This window comes from Ahaetulla prasina, chromosome 2, assembly GCF_028640845.1.
Source record: "Ahaetulla prasina isolate Xishuangbanna chromosome 2, ASM2864084v1, whole genome shotgun sequence".
In the NCBI taxonomy this organism is placed as follows: Eukaryota; Metazoa; Chordata; class Lepidosauria; order Squamata; family Colubridae; genus Ahaetulla; species Ahaetulla prasina.
Window position 1 is genome coordinate 146,433,296 of NC_080540.1, and position 14,946 is coordinate 146,448,241.

At 40.4% G+C, this 14,946-nt stretch overlaps 1 protein-coding gene across 2 annotated transcripts in view; it reads left to right on the forward strand.

The window, feature by feature from the left end:
- The window catches only part of PECAM1 (platelet and endothelial cell adhesion molecule 1), a 74,895-nt gene that overhangs the window by 38,405 nt on the left and 21,544 nt on the right, over nucleotides 1-14,946 (forward strand). The window contains exons 7-14 of one of the 2 annotated variants that reach the window (XM_058169015.1): nucleotides 1,121-1,402; nucleotides 2,150-2,431; nucleotides 6,328-6,435; nucleotides 7,101-7,128; nucleotides 9,207-9,280; nucleotides 10,443-10,502; nucleotides 12,384-12,452; nucleotides 14,829-14,882. In XM_058169015.1, coding sequence (XP_058024998.1) covers nucleotides 1,121-1,402; nucleotides 2,150-2,431; nucleotides 6,328-6,435; nucleotides 7,101-7,128; nucleotides 9,207-9,280; nucleotides 10,443-10,502; nucleotides 12,384-12,452; nucleotides 14,829-14,882 — 957 coding nt within the window. The remainder of the gene's footprint in view (nucleotides 1-1,120; nucleotides 1,403-2,149; nucleotides 2,432-6,327; nucleotides 6,436-7,100; nucleotides 7,129-9,206; nucleotides 9,281-10,442; nucleotides 10,503-12,383; nucleotides 12,453-14,828; nucleotides 14,883-14,946) is intronic. The other variant, XM_058169016.1, reaches the window with a different exon arrangement.

Here is a 14,946-nt window from a genome sequence, read left to right on the forward strand (position 1 = left end):
CATAAGTATGAACCAGTTGCCAAGCATCTGAATTTTGATCACATGATCATGGGGATGCTGCAAATGTTGTAAACAGTGAAAAACAAACATAAGTCACTTTTTTCAGTGCCGTTGTAACTTTGAACGGTCACTAGATGAACTGTTGTAAATTGAGGACTACCTGTTTTTGGCGTTTTTTTGCATTTATATCCCGCCCTTCTCCGAAGACTCAGGGCGGCTTACACTATGTTAGCAATAGTCTTCATCCTATTTGTATATTTATATACAAAGTCAACTTGAATTGCCCCCCCAACAATCTGGGTCCTCATTTTACCTACCTTATAAAGGATGGAAGGCTGAGTCAACCTTGGGCCTGGTGGGACTCGAACCTGCAGTAATTGCAGGCAGCTGCTGTTAATAACGGACTGTCTTACCCGTCTGAGCCACAGAGGCCCGTATTTCTGGACAAAGTACAGACTGTCTTTCCTCTCACCATTGTGTGTGGTTTTCTTTCTGCACTTTCATTTCTAATTTTAGGAACTAACTGCCTTGTAATGAAACAGGGTTATTTTATTATTTCAACTGCCACTAATCTCCCAGTGTGTGAAAAGTGCCTAACGTTCCTGTCCTATTGTTTCTTTTCATTATATCCAATTAATATAGTTATTACATACTTATGCTCATATATATGCTTATATATTATATAATATAATATAACAACAGAGTTGGAAGGGACCTTGGAGGCCTTCTAGTCCAACCCCCTGCCCAGGCAGGAAACCCTACACCATCTCAGACAAATGGTTATCCAACATTTTCTTAAAAATTTCCAGTGTTGGAGCATTCACAACTTCTGCAGGCAAGTCGTTCCACTTATTAATTGTTCTAACTGTCAGGAAATTTCTCCTTAGTTCTAAGTTGCTTCTCTCTTTGATCAGTTTCCACCCATTGCTTCTTGTTCTACCCTCAGGTGCTTTGGAGTTATTTAAATAATATAGTTATTTTCATGCTTATGCTTATATATACTGTTGTGACAAAATAAATAAATAATAAAAAATAAATAATAATAATAATAATAATAGGCAGCAAATAAATTTAGTTAGTTAGTTAATCGATTAATTAATAATACTCTGTTTCTTTACAGCTCCAGTTTCTCTGCCTGTCCTTTCTCAACCATTTTCCCAAGTAGCTGTAATGGAGAAGTTCTTTGTCTTACAATGCTACTCAAAATTTGGGACTCTGCCTATCACGTACTCCCTTTACAGAGGGAATGTCCTTATCAGGCAGATTATGACTGAAGAAAACATACCAGCAAATTTTACGGTGAAAGCCTCTAGCATCCACGAGTCTGGACAATACAGCTGCCATGCTAAGAACGGCCACTCTTTTTCACAACAAAGCAAAGGGCTAAATGTCACAATAATAGGTAATTATTTGGTATGCTTTTTTTAAAAAAAAAAGATTGGCGAGAATTGCTGAATCTGAATATATCTGCCAGGTTGGGAAAACTGATCTGCGGAAATTATTGATTTCCTCAGGTTCCTTTCAAAAATCTTAGCACTCTTAATTTGCTTCTTCTTCTTTTTTTTTTTTAAAGATCCTAATATAGACAGGAATTCCTTGCCTTTGCATGCTGTCTGGAAATGAATTCCGTTAGAGATGACACCGCTTCATGTTTACCTACAGCAGGGATGTCATTGTCGTCACATGATGTATCGCAACTTTCTTCCCCTTTGCTGAACCAGGGGTGGGCGTGGCCAATGCGTGATGCATCTGGTCCGCAGCCCGCGAGTTTGACACCCCTGACCTACAGCAACTCCATTTTTTTTACACATAAACCCAATTCCCAGTCAGTTTGGTCTAGTGGTGAAAGCACCAGAGTAGAAAGCAGGAGACCTTGAGTTCTAATTCCACTTTAGGCATGAAAGCCATTTGGGTGCCCTTTGGCCAGTCCCTTTCTCTTAGCCCAAGCCACCTCACAGGGGTTGTTGTTGTGGGGGAAATAGGAGGAGAAAAGTACGTTGGATATATTCGCTGCCTTGAGTTGTTCGTACAAATTATAAAACCAGGATACTAAATAAGTAAAAAACAAAACACAGTTGGGAAGGATTGGGACCTTTGTTAACCCAGTTTAATCCGCTGCTGACTTTTGCCCATGTACTTTCATCCACAGCTCCAGTTGTTAACATAACTTTTGGAAGAAAACCACAAGAGAACATAGAAGATGGCAGCGACCTCCTATTTTTCTGCTCGGTTGAATCAGGATCCTTCCCTATTGAGTTCCACTTTTTTAAAGAAAATGACGGCAAATCCTTATATCAGGTCACAGAAAAGAAAAAACGGACAGTTTTTTGGGAAAAGAGACGCTTCACAAGCCAGGATGAAGGGAGTTACTTCTGCAGAGCTGACAACCAAGCAAAATCTTTTGTGGAAAGCCAGAAGATCCTAGTCAAGGGTATGTCCTGCTCCTGAGCGCAGAAGATAAAGTCTATCGGCCCTGCCTTCTGTTGTTGATCACCATGGTGATGAACAAGCGTTGTGTCATCATGATACAAGGTGTAGATATTGCACTGGATGAGGTTAAATTTCATTACTTAATACCTCCAAGAAGTGCTAAGAACCGCTTGGTTAGTACAAGGGTACAAAAGAAAGAATTAAAGTGTGCACTGTGCACCACAAGAGGATAAGGGACAGTTTTTTCTGCATTTCTGAAAACATTTTCTTAGAACAATCTCTCAGATTCTGTTTTGTACAGGTAGTCGCTGGTTTACCACAGTTCGTTTTAGTGACTGTTCAAAGTTACAACGGCACTGGGAAAAGTGATTTATGACTGTTTTTCACAGTTATGACCATTGCGGCATCCCCATGGTCATGTGATCAAAATTCAGATGCTTGGCAGCTGGTTCATATTTATGACCGTTGCTGTGTCCCAAGGTCACGTGATCCCCTTTTGTGATCTTCTGACAAGCAAACTCAATAAGAAAGCCAGGTTCACTTAACAACCGGGTTACTAACTTATCAACTGCAGTGAGTCACTTTGGCCAGAAAGGTCGTAAAATGAGGCAAAACCCACTTAACAAATGTCTCACTTAACAACAGAACTTTTGGGCTCAATTGTGGACATAAATTGAGGACTACATGTATAATATTGCAAATGCCAAGATGAAACTTAGATAGGATCTGACAGGAAACGTGAATTATCCCAGATTTCAAACGAATGCACAGGTACGACCACAACTGAGACCAAAATTCCCATTGCTAAGCAAGACAGTTGTTAATTGACTTTTGAATCATTTTACGGCCTTTTTTGCCAGATGTTAAATGCATCATTGCAGTTATAGAAGCACATGGTTGTTAAGTGAATCTGGCTCACACACCCCCATTGACTTTGCTTGTCGGATGACGACTGGGAAGGTTGCAAAAGCTGATCACATGACCTTGGGATAGTGCAATTGTCATAAATATGTGCCAGTTGCCATGAGTTTGAATTTTGATCACATGACCATGAGGATGCTGCAATGGTTCTAAGTGTGAAAAATGATCGTAAATCATATTTTTTCAGTATCGCTGTAACTTCAAATGGCCACTAAGTGGATGGTTGTAAGTCAAGGACTACCTGTAATAGCTCTTCAGTGACATAGATACGGGGCAAGTGATGAAACACATGTACCACAGTGTTGCCACATAAACACTGCCCTCTATAGACAAAAGGGGAGAATTTGCATCCTGACGCACATTTTCTCACTTTGATGTTAGAAGCGGATGCCTGTGTACATCTAGGAATGTAATGTGACAATGGAAAGAAGTTCGTGTTCTTTCCTACCAAGCAAAAGTGCAGAGAGAATTTCATTACACCTAGCCTTTATTCTGTGGCCTTTCCTCTATATTTTGTCCAATTCCAAATTTGTCCAATTGTCCAAAGACCTTGGAGTTTTCATATCCAATGATTTAAGTGCCAAAGCCCACTGCAACTACATCGCAAAAAAGGCTTTAAGAGTTGTAAACCTAATCTTACATAGCTTCTTCTCCAGAAACACTACACTACTTACCAGAGCTTATAAAACATTTGCTAGACCAATTCTTGAATACAGCTCGCCTGTCTGGAACCCATACCACATTTCAGACATCAATACAATTAAACGTGTCCAGAAATATTTTACAAGAAGAGTTCTCCACTCCTCTGAATACAACAAAATACCTTATGCCACCAGACTTGAAATCTTGGGTTTAGAAAACTTAGAACTCTGCCGCCTTCGACAGGACCTGTGTTTAACTCATAGAATCATCTATTGCAATGTCCTTCCTGTTAAAGACTACTTCAGCTTCAATCACAACAATACGAGAGCAAACAATAGATTTAAACTTAATATTAACCGCTTCAATCTTGATTGCAGAAAATATGACTTCTGTAACAGAGTTGTTAATGCTTGGTACACACTACCTGACTCTGTGGTCTCTTCTCAAAATCCCCAAAGCTTTAACCAAAAACTGTCTACTATTGACCTCACCCCTTTCCTAAGCGGTCTTTAAGGGGCGTGCATAAGAGCACAAACGTGCCTACCGTTCCTGTCCTATTGTTTTCTTTCATTATATCCAATCAATATAGTTATTACATACTTATGCTTATATATATATATGCTTATATATTATACAATTACTTTCATGCTTATGCTTATATATGTTGTGACAAAATAAATAAATAAATAAAAATAAATTCTGTTAGAGCAGGAGTGTCAAACTCAAGCGTGCTTAGATCTGGTCTATGAGGCCGCCCTGGAAACAGTGAAGGACCAGCCCATGGTGCCTCTGCCAGTGAAAACAGAGCTTGAGAGGACTGCACAAGGTACTCCCAGGCTCTGTTTTCAGCTGTGACAGCTGCCTGCAGCCCTCTGCCAGCAAAAACGGAGCTCCGGGAGGCTGCATGGCATCCATTTTCGGCTGTGACAGCCTCCTGCAGCCCTCTGCTAGCGAAAACAGAGAGGGCCCCCTGAGCTCTGTTTTTACTGGCAGAGAGCTTCAGGAGGCCATCGTGGCCAAAAACAGAGCCTCAACAAGTGACGTCGAGATGGCCACACCCTCCCTGGCCATGTCCACCTCAGCCAGGGGTGGGTTCTACTTACCTTTACTACTGGTTCACAACAAGGCTGCATGCACAGAAGCTTCCTGATGACGTCCGGGTCAGTGGGCAGAGCCTCCCGCCGGTTTTACTACCGGTTCTTGCGAACCGGTCTGAACCGGGGGCAACCCACCACTGACCCCAGCTCCTCAAAGTCAAGTACAACCCTGATGGGGCCCTCAATGAAATCAAGTTTCACACCCCTGTGTTACAGTAAAATTGCATGGCAGGACCTGCCTGTACAGCTCCTTCCCATAACAACTCCAAGTGCAAGCAAAGTATTAATACAGGTAGTCCTCAGAATAATAGAATAACAGAGTTGGAAGGGACCCTGGAGGTCTTCTAATCCAACCCCCTGCTCAGGCAGGAAACCCTATACCATTTCAGACAAATGGTTGTCCAATCTCTCCTTAAAAACCTGCAGTGCTGGAACACCCAAAACTTCCGAAGGCAATTCCTTCTGCTGATTAATTGTCCTAACTGTCAAACTGTCCTCAACTTACAACAGTTCATTTAGTGACTGCTCAAACGTACAATGGTACTGAAAAAAGTGACTTATGACTGTTTTTCACATTTATGACCGTTGCAGCCTCCCTATGGTCACGTGATCAAAATTCAGACGCTTGGCAACTGACTCATATTTATGACCGGTGCACTGTCCCAGCGTCACGTGATCACCATTTGCGAACTTCTGACAAGCAAAGTCAATCGAGGAAACCAGATTCCCTTAACGACTGGGTTACTAACTTAAGAACTGCAATGATTCACTTAACAACTGTGGCAAGAAAAGTTATAAAATGGAGCAAAACTCACTTAATACATGTCTCGCTTAGCAACAAAAATTTTGGGCTCAATTGTGGTCATAAATCGAAGACTACCTGTAACATTCCCCACCCCCTCCAAATATTCCTCTATTGGAAACCCCAGGGATCTTCCTCCTTTTAACATAGCTGGAGAGGATTGTGATTCAGTAGCACCATTTCTGGTTACCTTGTTTTGAAGGAGAGGACTATGGAAACCATGAAAAGCCGGGTGTGTGTGTGTGTTAGAGGATCAACCTTTTTCCACCCCTACATTATGGTTTACCTTTGTGCACAAGATTAGCAGAACAGTTAAAATAAACTCTAACTTAATGCCATAACTGACCCAGACACAGTGAACAGTTGACACGGTCAGAAGAGATTCTTACAATATTATATGCCTGAATTGTGACCTATTTTTCTCTTAATTTTTAGTTGTCATGGCTTCGTGGAAGAAAGGACTTATTGTAACCACAATCCTCCTGATTTTTCTTGCTGCTATAATTACAATCATTTGGTTGAATTGTCGTTTGAAAGCAAAGGGTAAGGCCTATCTTAAAAACCTTTAGTTCTTACTTGATTAGTGAATAGTACAGAAACCTTCTTCTGAACCTTTTGGTTATTAGAATTCATGCTGCATTTTCCTTATTAACCTTAACAAAAGGAATAAAGAAGACCACTTCCACCTACTTTAATTAATGCTCTTTCTTTCTCCAAACTAAGTTTGTGCTTCGTTTGTCCTGCAGTAATGCAATTTTGTAGAAATCTCCTATTTAAAAACTACGTGATTAAGGGGATTTTTGATTGTCAGTGGAAAGATATGTATGTTGCTGTTTGTAAAACTATTTTCTGATAATTGGTTCCCTACTGGTTATAGAGAATTCTTTTGTTTTGATCCTCTAGTGTATTTTTACAAATGTTTTCCTGTAAGGTTTTTTTCATAACTGCCTCATTTGCCATTTTACATGGCCCTACTTTACAAATTCTATTGTTATTTCTGATAGCTACGATGACAAATTATTCCTTAACAAATTAGAGAAAACTAACATGGGTTTAAACTGAGATCCATATGCTTCCAGAGTTTTTTTATGCAGTGTCAGAGTAACAGTATGAGACTTACTTTTCCTCCATGTTCATTTGTTTATACAACTGCCTTTCTGTTTATGTACTGCAACATAGTAATTTATTGTTTTTCCTCCCTTATCCAGCAAAAAACATTTCTACAGAGTTGGCTGTGTAAGTTGGAATTCAAATTGTTATTGATTATATATGTATATCAATGATTAGAATAGAATAGAATAGAATAGAATAGAATTTTTATTGGCCAAGTGTGATTGGACACACAAGGAATTTGTCTTGGTGCATATGCTCTCAGTGTACATAAAAGAAAAGATACGTTCATCAAGGTACAACATTTACAACACAATTGATGATCAATATATCAATATAAATCATAAGGATTGCCAGCAACAAGTTATAGTCATACAGTCATAAGTGGAAAGAGATTGGTGATGGGAACTATGAAACGATTAATAGTAGTGCAGATTCAGTAAATAGTCTGACAGTGTTGAGGGAATTATTTGTTTAGCAGAGTGATGGCCTTCGGGAAAAAACTGTTCTTGTGTCTAGTTGTTCTGGTGTGCAGTGCTCTATAGCGTCGTTTTGAGGGTAGGAGTTGAAACAGTTTATGTCCAGGATGCGAGGGATCTGCAAATATTTTCACGGCCCTCTTCTTGATTCGTGCAGTGTACAGGTCCTCAATGGAAGGCAGGTTGGTAGCAATTATTTTTTCTGCAGTTCTAATTATCCTCTGAAGTCTGTGTTTTTCTTGTTGGGTTGCAGAACCGAACCAGACAGTTATAGAGGTGCAAATGACAGACTCAATAATTCCTCTGTAGAACTGAATCAGCAGCTCCTTGGACAGTTTGAGCTTACTGAATTGGCGCAGAAAGAACATTCTTTGTTGTCCTTTTATGATTATGATGAGGAGGAGGAGGAGGAGGAGGAGAAGGAGTGGGAGGAGGATGTCATCTATTCAGTTGTGTCAGATTTTTGGCAATTCTATGGGTCAGGTCTCTCCACATCTTGCACTACTTCTTTGAGTTTTTCTGTGCTCTGGCTGGTGTTAGCTTTGATAGCGTCCACCAATTATGTTCTTTGGTGGCCTGGTTTCCTTTTACCTCCAACTCTTCCAGACATAATTGCTTTCTGCACGTATATCTACAGGTAGCAATAAATAGATTCCTAATGCTGTTCTGTAGGAATGCTTTCATTGATCTGCCCAAATGGATGCAACAAATAATTTAATTGATTAGTTAAATTATATGAATGTTTTGAGAGCATTAGGAAACTTTCTACTATGGAAGAATGGTCCATTGGGAGATGTAGAAATATTGACTTAAGAATATTTGATAAAGAAGGAAAAACAGAGTCAGACATTTTCCCAATTAATAGTATAGGTATTCCTCCCCAGAAAAAAGGTGAAGAGGTGAGGAATATCACAGAGGGCTAGAAAAGTGTCAGGAAGAAACCTCAATAGTTGCCTTCTGCTTTTGTGAGTGGGCATGTCAGCCATTTTGGGGAAGAGCCTATAACACAGTGGTTCTCAACCTTTATAGTGCTGTGACCCCTTTAATACAATTCCCCACAATGTGGCGACCCCAACCGTAAAATTATTTTCGTTTTGAATTTATCGCACCTCATTGGCTAGCGATCTGAACTGCTGATTGGCTAGCAATCTGAACTGCTTGCGATTACCTTGAGGACGGAGGCATTAAAGCAGAGACTCCTCCCCTATTAAGTTTATTGCGCCTGAAGCCAGATTAGGCTAGCGATTTGAAGAGCCTGCAGCTGGCTTGTGGAGTCAACCATTGGAGCGCAATTCTTCGACTCGGAAGTATACTTCCCATATTTCCGATGGTCTTAGGCGACCCCTGGCAAATCGTCATTCGACCCCCAATGGGGTTGCGACTCACAGGTTGAGAACCATTGCTATAACACAATTGTAATACTCCTGAATAGAGTCACCAGTTCAGAAAGGTTGCCTATATGGCAGGGATCCCCAAGCCCCAGGCTGTGGACCAGTACTGGTCCACGGCCTGTTTGGAACTGGGCTGTGGAAGCGGTGGGCATGTGTGTGAAGCTTCCACTGCCACTGATGTCTCTGCTGCCGGTCCATGGAGCCAGAAAGGTTGGGGACAGCTGCTGTATGGCATCAGAGGGGTACACAACTATATTTCTGAGATCTTGGATAATCCTGTGTGTAATTTGTAATGCAAGTGCCTCTTTATTTCCCTTGTTCTCTTTCATTTTAGATCCAAAAGAGCAACCAATTCAGTGGATGGGAAACTGACAACAGGACATAATAATGAAGGAGAATTCTATTATGGTAAGATTAAGATTAGATTTTTAATCCCTTTATAGATTTGGGCACATCCTCACAGAAGCTATGAAATGCTGCCATCCATTGTGGAAATTGGCCTTTCTAACTTAATCTGCCCTGGCGGCAAAGCAGAATAGGGATTTGGTCTGCACCAGAGAACATCTCCTTTCATGCCAGCTTCTGGTAGGAGAAAACCTGCAGGACTTCTGAGGTTAGGCTTCCTGTCCTATGAGTGATCATCCGAAGGCAAGCAAAGTGGGGAAAGAGAAACAGACTCAAGAGAATTGGCATCAAAGCTGCTCTTCTCCCCCGCTTTTTTTCTGGAAGTAGCACCCTTTAAGTAAAGCTACCCATAGTTTTACCAAATAATTTGCTTCCATTTCGTCTCATGCTAGCCACAGGTTGATAGAGAAGTGAGAGCAATAGCATTTTGGCACAGAGAACTGTGACACTCCTGTGGCCCTGAAAATCAGTGGCTAAGGATCAGAGAGGGGAGATGCCCACAGCAGCCACCACTGGTGGCTCTCACCCCAGGGCTTGGTCCACTTTAGATTGACCAGATAACACAGCTTGTGCTGGAAGAAGCTGATAAACACAACTGGAGCAGATGAACTCTCCCTCTTGATGTTCAGTGTTGAAACTGTTGTTGGTGCCTCTCCTCTAAATTCACTTGGCGGATCCTCTCCAATCTGCAATTAGCAGATCATGCGGGAGAATCCTTTCTTTTGTAATGTAATGGCAACATTGCCAAGATGACAATGACAATGATAATGGTCCAGGCTATGCTCAAAATCATTAACTCCTTTGGCTCAGTGTAATAGTTGTGTTAATGTAACCAAATATAGGACAGTGATGGGGAATTACTAACGGATGCATTTTTTTCAGGAGTAATTCCTTAGCGACTAGTTGATAGTTATAGCTGAAAATAAAGAATGAGAATGATCAGAATCTGAAATGGGTAAAAACCAGTGGTGAGATTCAGCCAGTTCGCACCACTTCAGGAGAACCGGTTGTTAACTTTCTGAGCAGTTTGGCAAACTGGTTGTTGGAAGAATTCATTAGGGCAGAGAACCGGTTGTTAAATTACTTGAATCCCACCACTGGTAAAAACACTCATTCTCTCCCTGACGTGCCTTTTTGTCTTTCTATCTTCATTTTTGCCATTTAGGTTCAGAGTATAATGAAGATGACGAAAAAAATCACATCAGTGCAAAAGAGGATAATAGAGGTAATATCTTTGGGTTTCCACATCAAATGTTAACTTTTTAGCCTAGTGCCTTTCTCTGCTTGTATCCACCTATGGGATACAACCCTTGGCAACAGGTTTTTTTTCTCTCCTTTGATGTTACCTTTATTTTACACTCAAACCATGAACAGTACATCCTTGAATTGCCTTTAGCTGTAACTTTGCTAAAACCACACTTCCTTCCTTAAGCCAAGGCCACCTAAAGCGGTTTAGAGATGCGTAAAATGAGTCAAGCCTGGCTGACCATCCTTTTGCAGTGCAGTCAGGTAAACTAAACTAAACATTAAGGGCGAAAATCATCATAGAGGAATTCCATCTTTGTGGTCGCCAGAATTGACACCAGCTTAATAGCATATAAATTCAGAGTTATAACAGAATAACAGAGTTGGAAGGGACCTTGGAGGTCTTCTAGTCCAACCCCCTTCTCAAACAGGAGACTCTATACTGGGGTGTCAAACTTGATTTCATTGAGGGCCACATCAGGGTTGTGTTTGACCTGGGGGGCATGGCTGTGGCCAGAGTGGGTGTGGCCAGCTTGACGTCACTCATGTAGGGGATGCCTGTGGTGGCCTGAGTGTTCTGCCAGCAAAAATGGGCTCCCGAGCTCCGTTTTCAGGTGTGATGGCCTCTTGACACCCTCTGCCAGGGAAACGGAGCTCAGGAGGGCCACACACAGCCATTTTCTCTGGAAAAGGCACTGCTGGCTGGTCCTTCACTGTTTCCAGGGCGGCCCCGCAAGCCAGATCTAAGGACTCTGTGGGCCGGATTCACCCCTGCTCTATACCATTTCAGACAAGTGGTTGTCCTGTCTCTTCTAAAAAAATTCCAGTGTTGGAGCACCCTCAACTTCTGAAGGCAACCCATTCCACTGATTAATTGTTCTACCTGTCATGAAATTTCTCCTTAGTTCTAGGTTGCTTCTCTCCTTGATTAGTTTCCATCCATTGTTTTTTGTCCTGCCTTATGGTGTGAAAAACAGGTTAACCCTCTCTCCCTTGTGGCAGCCACTCAAATACTGGAACACTGCTATCATGTCTCCTCTAGTTCTTCTTTTCGCTAGATTAGACATACCCAATTCCTGCAACTGTTCTTCCTATATTTTAGCCTTCAGTCCCCTAATCATCTTTGTTGCTCTTTACTTCACTCTTTCTAGAGTCTCAACATCTTTTTAATATCGTGGCGACTTGGATGCAGTATTCCAAATGTGGTCTTACTATGGCTTTATAAAGTGGTACTAATACTTCACATGTTCTTGAGTCTATCCCTCTGTTAACACAACCTATAATCAGTCCATCAATTAATAATCTATAATAATTATAATATAATCAATAAAGCCTATAATCAGGTAGGCAATTAATTAAGGGGAAAAAGAAAGATTTACAGGATTGAAACAAAGAAATAAAGGATAAAACTAGAAAAAAAGATATTTATGATATAAATACAAAATAAGCATTTAGATCCCCCCATTAATCATTGTAATGTAGATAGGTTTTTACTGCATTATCACTGTATTAATATTTTTGATGTGTTGGTTTGTTGGTTAGTTATACTTCTCCCAAAAAAAATTATACAAAAGGAAGTGAACACACAAAGGTTGTGCTGATATGTTTTTTCTTTCTTTCCCTCAACCCATGGCTTAATGTGTTGCATGAAAACACCATGTCTTATTCTGCTGGTTTATACATCATACCAAGCCATAAGATGTTTGCTGTAGGAAAATGCACATATTTAAACAAATCCCTGCATTGTTTTTATAAAGTCAGTGGGAATAAGATCAACTTGAACCAAAGGCAGGCATGAGCAACTTCTCGGTTGTTTTGGAATGCAACAGAAACAAAAGTTTTCTTACTCTGCTTGTGGCAGGATCTGAACTTGAAGCTCCTGAAGTGGAATATACAGAAGTTCAAGTATCGGTGCCTCCCCCTTACCGAGGTAAGGAGGACGTCTTGGGACACAGTGTGTCCAGAACAGCTGTGAGATTGATGGGTAGTTCCCGAAAGCAGCAACAATTAGGTCTGGATAAACAGGAAGAAATACAGCCCCTGTTTCAAGAGCCAGCAGCTGTCTTCCTTCTAGCTTGTTTATTAATTAACAAACCAGCCTTTTATCCTGTTCATTGTGACAAGATGGGCCACCTGCACTGAATCGTTAGCCTGAAAAAGCTATCAAAGTTCAGTTCTGCCTTCAGCTTTCTGAACAGCAGATTAAATCAAATGCTGAACAAGTGGGCCCTTCTCATTTCGGCTGCCTCACAATTGGGTCTGAAAACTTCCCTTTTCTTCCAGAGCAGAGGGGTTTTGGGGGGAGGAGGGAAAAGAAATCAGACTATGGGGGCACCAGCATGAGAAACAACTTCATAATTTTTCTCTTGATGCAAACAAATCCGTGTTAGATTGACTTCAGAAAAGTAGTTGTATAAAAGTTACCTCACTATGACTATGGGCAACTGAGGCTTGAATATGTCTCCCCAACCTGGTGCCCCTTAGGGATCCTACGTTCCAGCCATCAAGGCTGACTAGTGGGTCTGTAGATCACTTCACTATATCGATCTTCCAGGGCTTGAGTTCTGTTCATCTATGGCATTATGTCTGTCTATGGAATTATTTTTTCCTATTGGCTAGCTTAGAGAGCAATACATATGCCCAGTTCATGCAAAACTATCCGTCAGGGCCTATATGTCCTGTCCTCCTGAAGCCTTTATTAGAGTATTTGAATCCTGCCATTCGTTCACTCAACGGAGGCTCTAAAAGGCTTGTGCGATGTCCCCCAGTAGACAAATAAATGGATTAGGTGTGAGTGGGAACATACCCCGTGCCCTGGTGAGTGGGGAGTAGCGTAAGGGTGCTAAGGACCAATTTATTTGGAGCAAAAATGCCCCACCCCTATTAGTCAACCAAATGCCTTGGCATTTCTCCCAGCAGATTTGAAGACACATCTGGTAATGCCTTGAATCCAGACTCTTAGGTATTAGAAACCTAGGCAAGATTGTGATTAGTTCATGTTAGTTTTGTGAGTGTTTGTATATGTATGAACTTAGAAAGTGGGCCACACCTTAATGGAGCTTTTAGGGCCTCATAAGCAGGGATGATCTCATTTGATATTTTAAACAGAAATCCTTAAAAGGTTAAAAAAAACCTCCCAAGCTGTCATGCCAGCACATTTCCTTTCTTCTACAAAACAAGACTGAATGTCTCACTTCCAGGTTTGCATAAGGTTCCAATTTTTTTTCCTTTCCTACATGCAATCAGTTTGATGCAGACACTTAATAATGGCATCTTGGTTGTTATTAAAAATGTATCTTTGTATATGGCATTATTGAAAGCGTAGGATCTTCTCATAAAAAATAAATGATGAATGAGTGATGGATATGCTTTCCTGGATAAAAATCATTAGCTTATCATTTTATGAAAGATTGGTAATGGGGAGGAAGATACAGAAGGAGCCATCTGGGTCACCTATGTTGTATTTTGATCAGAGGAATAATTTGCCAGAGAATTAATTGCCTGAACTAAAGATGTTATTTATTAGACACATTCATAACAATCTTTCAGGAGGATAGAAAAAAAACAGGAAGGTATAGAAATTATTTCTGTTCATATTTGCAAGAGATAACTGACATATCATTTCCACACAAGTGGTTTATAGCATTTTCTGAAGTCATCCAATCATCATTCTGCCAAAATAACTGCAATGAGAACAGGCTGTATGTTACTTCATCAAGGACTGAGTGATGCTATGAAGATGCTAGAAGCCAAGGAAGTCACTGATGCAGAAATGACCTCTGCAGATTAAACCATGGTTCAGTGCTATACCCACTGGTTAGGAACTAAACAAAATAGAGAAATTATGGCCTCTCTCAGCTATATTGGAAGCAGCTACATTGGTCAGCTTCCTAGCCACCTTTATAGTTTATTTTGACCCATTTAGAATAGAATAGAATAGAATAGAATAGAATAGAATAGAATAGAATAGAATAGAATAGAATAGAATAGAATAGAATAGAATTTATTGGCCAAGTGTGTTTGGACACACAAGGAATTTGTTTTGGTGCATATGCTCTCAGTGTACATAAAAGAAAAAGAAAAAAAATACCTTCATCAAAGGTACAACATTTACAACACAAATGATGGTCATAGGTTACAATTTAACCCTTAATGATAGCAACAAAAAGTTAGTCAGACAGTCATAAGTGGAAAGAGATTGGTGATGAAAACGATGAGAAGATTAATAGTAGTGTAGATTTAGTAAATAGTTTGACAGTGTTGAAGGAATTTTCTACACTGATTCTACACTGATTTTATTTTCCAGCTCCTGTAACAAATAATGAGACAGTTTATACTGAAATCAGAAAAACTATTAATGGTAAGTAAACAAATGGGAAAAATGAGATACAAAACTTAAGTACTATGTCTGCCTGATACTTTTA